This window comes from Odocoileus virginianus, unplaced genomic scaffold (assembly GCF_023699985.2).
Source record: "Odocoileus virginianus isolate 20LAN1187 ecotype Illinois unplaced genomic scaffold, Ovbor_1.2 Unplaced_Contig_23, whole genome shotgun sequence".
Classification (NCBI taxonomy): domain Eukaryota; kingdom Metazoa; phylum Chordata; class Mammalia; order Artiodactyla; family Cervidae; genus Odocoileus; species Odocoileus virginianus.
In genome coordinates, this window is record NW_027224340.1 from 502,964 (window position 1) to 511,030 (window position 8,067).

Here is an 8,067-nt window from a genome sequence, read left to right on the forward strand (position 1 = left end):
TTCTGGGGTCCGCCCTGTGTTCTTCCCTCAAAGATCCCGAGTCCGGGCTCGTGGGCCCTAGGTCTGCTCCCACCTTTCCTCCCACGCCGCACAATGCTGCAGACGTCTGGGCCTCCGTTCCCGGAGCCTCTCGGGGGAACTCCACACGAGCTGGGACCGTGGCATCCCCAAGACCCCTCCCAGGAGACCCTGGCGGGGGCCAGGCCCCGCGCAGCCGTTTCCGCCGTCCTCTCCCCCACCCCTCCCTCCCCCTGCCGTCGCTCCTGGGCTTTAAAAGCCGGAGGCTGGGCCGGGCCGCAGGCAGAGGCGGCCGCGGGCGCAGGAGGCTGGGCCCGGGAGCTGTCCGAGCGCCGAGCCCCGCCCCCGGAGCCCCCATCCCTCCCTCCCACCTTCCCTCGTCCCGCCCTCCCCGAGCACCCCTCCCCCCCAGGACCCCCGCCCCCCGCCCGCCGCCGTCGCCGCCGCCGCTCGCTCCGGCTGCAGAACAATAAAGCAAGCCTCCCAGAGACCCCCGCCGAGGACCCCCGCCCGGCGGCCGAGCCCCCGCGGCCCGCCCTTCGCCGCTCGCTCGGGCTGTGCGCGCCCGGTCGCTGGCCGAGGTGCTGGCTGGGCCGGCGCTGGCCGCGGTGCTGAAGCTGCCGGCACTACCGCCGCCGCCGCCTTCTCCAGGCCCCGCGCCGCTACCTCCGGGGGCATGGGGGGTCGCTGACTGAGGCTCCGCCGCGGCGGCGGGGGGGAGGGGAAGGGGGCCGCGGAGCCGGGCCAGCCCTGCACCCACTCGCAGCCTCCGGGCCCGGGACGGAGCCGCTCCCCCCCTCCCCGCCCCCCCCCAGCCTCCTCCCCCGCCTGTCCAGGGGCGGCACTGCGGGCTGGGAAGCCGGGACCAGAGGAGGAAAGGAAGGAACGAAGGAAGAGAAGAGAGAAGAGAAGAGCAGTGAAGAATAGAAGAAAAGGAAGGAAGGAGAAAAAGGGGTCCGGAGCAGCAGAGGAGGAAACGCAGGACGGGCAGGCAGGAGAGAGGACGGCACCGCGCGGCAGCATCCAGAGGCCAGAGTGGGGACCCGCGCTGCCTCAGCCGCTCCTCGGATGGTGACAGGGCCCCGCCGCGGCCGCAGCCCCCCCGCGTCCCGGCTCCGCAGGCCCACAGCGCCGGAGCCCCGCAGGAATCATGCCCAGATCCTTCCTGGTCAAGAAGGTCAAACTTGACACATTCTCCTCGGCAGACCTCGAGAGCTCCTACGGGCGCGCCCGGAGCGACCTCGGCGTGCGACTGCAGGAGAAAGGTGCGAGCTGGGATGGGGCTGGGGGTGGCGGGCAAGGGGCTCAGTGCTGGAAGGGGTAGAGGGTCATAGAGTGGGGCTGGAGGGACCAGGAACCCCAGGCAATAGGCTCGGGAGGAACCAGAACCAGCAGGAGGCAGTGGCTGAAGAGGACCTGGGAGGGGATGGGGGTAGGGAGAGGGGAACGCAGAGGCAGGCCAGAACGGAGCCAAGGCTGGGCAGGGAGAGCATGGATGCAGGAGAGAACGAGGGGAACAGGGGTCAGGAACAGGAAGAACACACTGACCCACGCCCTGACCAACACAGAATGGACCCTGCTGACATGACAGGACCCAGCAATGTATGCAGACCACACTCAGAAAACAGCCTGTCTCAGAGCCCTCTTCTTTTCTTTGGCTGCACCTCTAGCCTCCCCTGCTAGGAAGTGCTAGGAGCTCCAGGGAATAGCCATGTGGTCCAGTGGGGGCCGCCCACCTGTCGGGGCAGAGGCAGCAGCAGTGCCCCTGTCCCTGGAGCAGGGTCAGGGAGAAGGGTGTGGGCAGGTGGGCTGTGGGCAGGGAAGTCCAAGTGCTGGAGGCAGGGGGAGGCTCTTTGTGTCAGGGCGCCCAAATCCAAGGACAATTGCTAGCAAGTGGGCAAGGGGGCTGGGAGTGCCAGCAGCCTGGGGTGGTAAAACAAGTGTGACCTGCAGGAACATAAGCCTGTGTGCGAGCCTGTGTGCACCCATGTGACTGCGTGTGGCCATGTGACTATGTTCACTTGTGTGTGACCCTGTATGAGTGTGTGCCTGTCTTGTGTGCCACTACATGGGACCATGTGACTCTGAGGCCGCTATGTGCCCATGTGACTGGCAACCCCAGCTGAGAGTGTGTCTGGTTGGCTGCATGTCTGACCCTGCGTGAGTAGGTGGTGCAGGCCTGGCTCAGGGTGCGGCCCACCCTGAGGGGACTCCAGAATTGACAGAGTCTGAGAGGCTGAGGGTAACTCTGAAGAAGCCAGACTCTTTGGTCGTGTGGGGCGTGTATTTGAGACTTTGAGGTTGTGAGATCCATCTCATGCCTTGAGAACAACTGCAGTTGCAGGCATGAATAATGCTGCCTGCCTGCAGCTTGTCCCTGTGAAGGTGTCCACTGGTGCATGCCCTGGCACCGCCTCCAACACAGTGTCTCCCTGGTCACCTTTCCTGGGGTTCAGGAAGGCCCCACAAAGGATTAGGGCCTGGGGGGAGGGGGTAATGTGGAACAAGGTGGTACCCAACGGTGCAGGATGACGGAAAGGAGTGGAGTGGGGAGAAACAGAGTGGATGGAGGGAGACAGAGCTGGAATGGAAGGTGGTCAAATCTAGTGAGCAGTGGGAGACCTGGAAGATGAAAGGGAGGTAGAATTCTCCGAGGCTTGTTGGGAGACCCGGAGCACCAGAACAGGGCAGCACCGAGGCTGGACACAGGCGCTGGGCACGGTGGATGAGCCAGTGGGAACCGTGAGAGCAGGAGCGACGGGGTCCCTGGACAGGCGGTCCTGGCTTTGTGCGCTGCGGTTCTGCAGTGTGTTGCATAATCAAGAAAAACTGCTGAAGTGGGGAGAACCCGAGGGGGAGGGAGAGGGGGAGGGGAGGAGGGAAAGAAGGGCGAGGGAAGCGCCGCCCCTCCCCCCTGACCTTGAAGCTCCGCGGAAGCGGGGGGGGGGGGGGGGGGGCCAGCCGCGCCCGAAGATGCGAGTCTTTTCCTCCTCCAGCGAGGGCGGGGTGCAGCCCGGCCAGGCCTTGGCTCATCTTTCCTCTCTCTCCTCCCTTCCCTGCCATCGCCATCCTCCCTGCCCCACTCTCCCTCGGCCCCTTATCCTTTGTCCTCCCCGTTCCCTTCTTGCCGGCCCCGGTGTCTCTCGCCACCCTCCTGTGTGTCTTGCCTGCTGCCCGGTTCCCCTCCCGCTGTCTGCCTGTCTGTCCACCTCGGCCCTTAGGATACCTCAACGACTACGCGGGGCCCGCCTCCGTCTACGATGGCGATGCCGAGGCGGCCTTGCTCAAAGGGCCATCCCCGGAGCCCATGTACGCTGCGGCCGTGCGGGGAGAGCTGGGCCCGGCGGCCGCGGGCTCGGCGCCGCCGCCCACCCCGCGCCCGGAGCTGGCCACAGCCGCGGGTGGATACATTAATGGCGACGCGGCGGTCAGCGAGGGCTACGCAGCTGACGCCTTCTTCATCACCGACGGGCGCTCCCGTCGTAAGGCAGCCAACGCCAGCGCCGCCGCCGCCCCCTCCTCAGCCTCGGCGGCTGCCCCGGACGGCGACGGCGGAGGCGGGGTCGGGGCGGGCACGCGCGGTGCGGGGTCGGGGGCTGGGGGTCGGGGCGGCGCGCGCGCGGGGGCGGGCACCGAGGCGCGCGCGGGGCCTGGGGCCGGCAGCTCCGGAGGCCGGCACGCGTGCGGCGAGTGCGGCAAAACGTATGCCACGTCGTCGAACCTGAGCCGCCACAAGCAGACGCACCGCAGCCTGGACAGCCAGCTGGCGCGCAAGTGCCCGACGTGCGGCAAGGCGTACGTGTCCATGCCCGCGCTGGCCATGCATGTGCTCACGCACAACCTGCGCCACAAGTGCGGCGTGTGCGGCAAGGCCTTCTCGCGGCCCTGGCTCCTGCAGGGCCACATGCGCTCGCACACCGGCGAGAAGCCCTTCGGCTGCGCGCACTGCGGCAAGGCCTTCGCCGACCGCTCCAACCTGCGCGCGCACATGCAGACGCACTCCGCCTTCAAGCACTTCCAGTGCAAGCGCTGCAAGAAGAGCTTCGCGCTCAAGTCCTATCTCAACAAGCACTACGAGTCGGCCTGCTTCAAGGGCGCCGCCGGCGGCGGTCCCCCGGCCCCTGCGCCCACCGCGCCGCCGCAGCTCAGCCCTGTGCAGGCCTAGGGCGGCGGTACCTCCGCCAGACGGGTTGGCTCTCAGCAATACGGGCCCCCAGGGAGGTCTCCGCCGGCGACCAGGCGGAGGGGCCGGAGGGCGGGCCCCTCCTCACAGCAATAGGGGGAGGGGGCCCGGCCCCGCCCCGCCCGCCAGGGGCCTTCCCGGCCCCTTCAAGCAATAGGGTCCCGAGGGGAGACCCACCCCGAGCCCCCTCCCTTCCCCTCCAGGGTGCCCCAGGCTTTTTCCCAGCAATAGGGTCTAGGAGACCCAGAACCGAACCTCATCTCCGAGTTAGGTCTCTGAGACCGGGGTGGGGTGAGGTAGGGAGCGCCCCCTCCTCCCTCTTCTGCGCCCCTGGATCGCGTGGCAGAGACTCAGGTCTTCCCCACCCCTTCCCAAGCCTTCCAGAGCCCGGCCTGCGGCCTAGACGTTGGGGAGCAGCAGCGGGGGAGGAGCAGGGTGAGGGGCGCAGAGGCTACCTGCGCCTCCTCCTCGGTGTCCGCTGAGCCCTTGGAGTGTTAGACGCGTGCCGATCGGGGACTGGGGCGGACGGCGGCACCTCTCTCCCTTGGGTTCCTTCCGGGGCCTCAGTCCGAGCCGCTTTCCTACCCTCGTCTCTCATCCTCTGCCAAATCCGAATTCTTCCAGCCCAGCTTCCCAGGCTCTGTCCTCCATAATGAATAATAATGACGCATATCAAACCGCATGGACTTATCCGACCTCCTCAGACCCCGCTCCCGCCCTGCCCCGGGGCCCCCTCCCTCGTACCCGGGCATTCGGTGTTGGAGGACGGATTCCTGGGGCCCGGCAGGCAGGCCTGGGCACGGCCCTCTACACACCTCTCTGTATTCGCTTTGCGGGTAAAGCCCCCTAGGGGGGTTGCGGATGCGTCGGGTTTTCTTTCTGTATTTGTACGTTTTATTTATGAACGGATTGCACTCGGGTCCGGGAAGGGGCGCAGAGGCCCCTATCCTTCCCGCCGACGCCGGGGGCTTGGGATGTCCAGAATCATTTTCCCCGCCCCCGAACCCCGCCCACCTGGGCTCCGCCTCTCGGGAGCAGCAGGCCTCGCCTCTCAGAGGCCGGCCCCCTCCCCGAGCCCCAGACCCCGCCCTCACTCTGTTGCCAACTTACACCCGTCTATGCCAAAGCCTCGGCGACGACCCCGCCCCAAGGGCCCGCCCCATTGGCCGCCGCCTTTGTGACGTCACTGCATGCAGCCCCAGCCCCTCTCCCGTCCCTTCCCGGAGCTGCCCGCTCCCAGTCCCTCTTAGTTAGTCCGAAGCCGACTATAGAGCAATAATGCGCACTGCATGCGAAGCTGCCGCCGCCTCTAGAGTTACTGAGAATCAGGTATTCCCCTGCCCTACCCACCCCATAGGCCCCTAGATCAGGGACGCTGCGCGGGGCCGGACGCGCAGACTTTCTCCCCCCTCTCCTGCTCCTTCCTCCCTCCCCCCCCCCCCCCCCCCCCACGGCAGAGGCCGGCGGGTGTAATGGTTTCAGGGGCGGGGCGGGGTGTTTGTCCCCAAGACCCCTCCTTCAGTCGTCCATCACCCACTCATCCTGCATTAGGCACCTACTATGTGCCAGGCCCACTGCTGAGTCCGCCAGGAGTGCGACGACCTGAGGGAAGGTGCATGTTGGTGGAGGAATCCAACTGGCTTTGGTGGGCCAGGGATGGTCACAGGTGCAGAGAAAGCCGCGGTCCCTAGACCCAAGTGTGGGCCCTCACCCCTCCCCGCCCCAGCGTGGGACCAGTGCTAGGCACAGGGGGCTCTGCTTTGACTTGGGCCTGGGTCCTCAGCTCAGGTGGCACACACCCGGGCCCCAAGGCCCAGCGCCACCAGGGCCACCCATACTGAATCCCATTCCTTCCATCTCCTGGCAATGGCAGCTTTGTCACGTCAGGCCAGGGTCCCGGGTCAGAGGACAAGGTGCATGCTGGAGCATTTGACCTGGCCAGCCCTATCCCAGTGGGTACCAGGCCCAGCGGCTCCCACAGGGGTGGACCCGGGCCTCAGGGCCCGGCACAGCAGGGCTCATGTCCAAGACCCCTCCATCCCAGCTCAGTGTTCACACAGCTCCCAGACCGGGGCCTGCCCACTTGTTCTGGGCACACCCGCATGCACGGGCACACACAGGTGCCCCACCCTAACCTACACGCCTATCTACCTACCTACCTAAGGAGAAGGCCGGAGGGCCATGGGCCGGCCAGGGTCTCCCGCTTCTCCCCACACCCCGCCGCCGTGGAAAGCCATGGGCCCCCTCCCGCCCCCATAACTAAGCAGCACAATAACCGACTTAGCGAATTCAGGTAGAAGGAACGTTTAGGTAGCACCTATTTTGTACTGATTCTATGAGTAGGGCCCGAGATGCGGGGGCCCTCGGGTGGGGGCTGCGGCTGCCGGCCCGCCTTGCCCCCACCCCCGCCTGCACCCCGCCGCCTTGTACATACTCCCACCCGGAACAGGCCGGGATTTTTACTCGGGCCGCGCCCCTCTTCCGCCCCCGTTTGGGGCCGGGCCGGCCGGACAGACGGACGGACGGACAGACCTCCTTCCTAAGCACAATAGCACCAGCTCCCCGGAGCGCCGCACCTCCACGAGGAGAATAAATGCCACTCTTGATAGAACTTGGAGTGTCGGGCTGATGTATACAAGGCTGGGCCCGCGCCGTAGGAGACACTGAGGAGTCTGGGGGGCATCTTTCTGGGCCTGCAGCATCTCAGAGGCCAGGCAGGTGCAGGCACTGCACTGGGAGTGGCAGTCTACCCACGCAGCCCTAGAGTCATACCGCTGCCTTTTGCACATGTGTTTTCTTTGGCAAGGGGACAGTCTTCCACCCTGGAGGGCCGGCTCAGCAGACCAAATGCAGGAGGACATTCCTGAAGGCAAAGCAGCTGGCTTTCCTCCCATGGCAGGTGAATCTTCTCTGTGCCAGGAAGTGTGCCTAAGTCAAGTCTAGCCCAGGACTGATCTAGAACTGCCACAGTGGGTACAGCAGGGCCTGTAAATCCTGTGGCCTAGGGTATCCCCACTCTTTTGGTAGGACCTGCTGCTGCCCCGACAGGCCTGACAGCCAAACAAGCCTTCCTCAATGCCACTGGAGAAATGGGGACTGCAGACCCCTTCCTGCAGCCTGCTCTCCACATCCTGACTTCCAGATTCAGGGGACATGTCCCCACACTGAGGAGACCTTCCTTGGTAGCTGGACCAGGCTGGTTGTGAGGAGGAGATAACCAAGGAATAAGAACTTCCCACGGCCACCCCCAGCCCTTGGGCTCCAGACAGGCTGAGTCAAGTTGAGAAGATGAATGGCAGGGCTGTGCTGGGCTCAGACAACCAAGGAACATAGACCCCTGCCCCAGCAAATGCCCTTGGCAACCAGGTAGATAGGCATGAGCTAAGAGGCTCCAAATCTTTGGTGACATGTGGTCAAACTGGATTAGCGCAGGGCCAGCACAGCTGTCTGCACCCTGGCAGGGGACAGGCCCACCAGACTCCACTGGTGTGGACAGCAGGGGGGCCTGACCTGCAGTAGACCTGCTCAGGGCAGACCACCTGAGGTGGCGCCCCCTTCTGGGGAGCACTGTCAGCTTAACAACCTCAGGGTGAAAGCCCCGGTTATTGGTTATTGGTAGAGCTTAGGTAGGCATCACTGCTCAGTCTGCATATTAAGAGTCTGAGCCTCAGGGAGAGAAGCAGCTCGTTAAGGGCTGCCTTTGACTAAAGCCCTGCCCAAGTGGGGCTTCCTCGGTGGTTCAGGCCGTAAAGAATCTGCCTGCAATGTGGGAGACCTGGGTTCAGTCCCTGGGACGGGAAGATCCCCTGGAGAAGGGATGGCAACCCACTCCAGTGTTCTTGCCTGAGAATCCCACGGACAGAGGA

General features: G+C 65.5%; 1 protein-coding gene across 1 annotated transcript; it reads left to right on the top strand.

Moving 5' to 3' along the window:
• The first annotated feature begins 232 nt into the window (after positions 1–232).
• SCRT1 (scratch family transcriptional repressor 1) lies at positions 233–6,812 on the top strand. Its single transcript, XM_020884535.2, has 2 exons — positions 233–1,283; positions 3,240–6,812. Exons 1-2 carry the CDS (start codon positions 1,169–1,171, stop codon positions 4,181–4,183), a joined length of 1,059 nt encoding a protein of 352 aa, XP_020740194.2. The 5' UTR covers positions 233–1,168; the 3' UTR covers positions 4,184–6,812.
• The last annotated feature ends 1,255 nt before the right edge of the window (positions 6,813–8,067 follow it).

Coding starts and splice junctions, on each gene's coding strand:
- SCRT1 (XM_020884535.2), top strand. CDS start 1,169: ATGCCCAGATCCTTCCTGGTCAAGAAGGTCAAACTTGACACATTCTCC. Junction 1,284..3,239: donor CGTGCGACTGCAGGAGAAAG/GTGCGAGCTGGG, acceptor CTCGGCCCTTAG/GATACCTCAACGACTACGCG.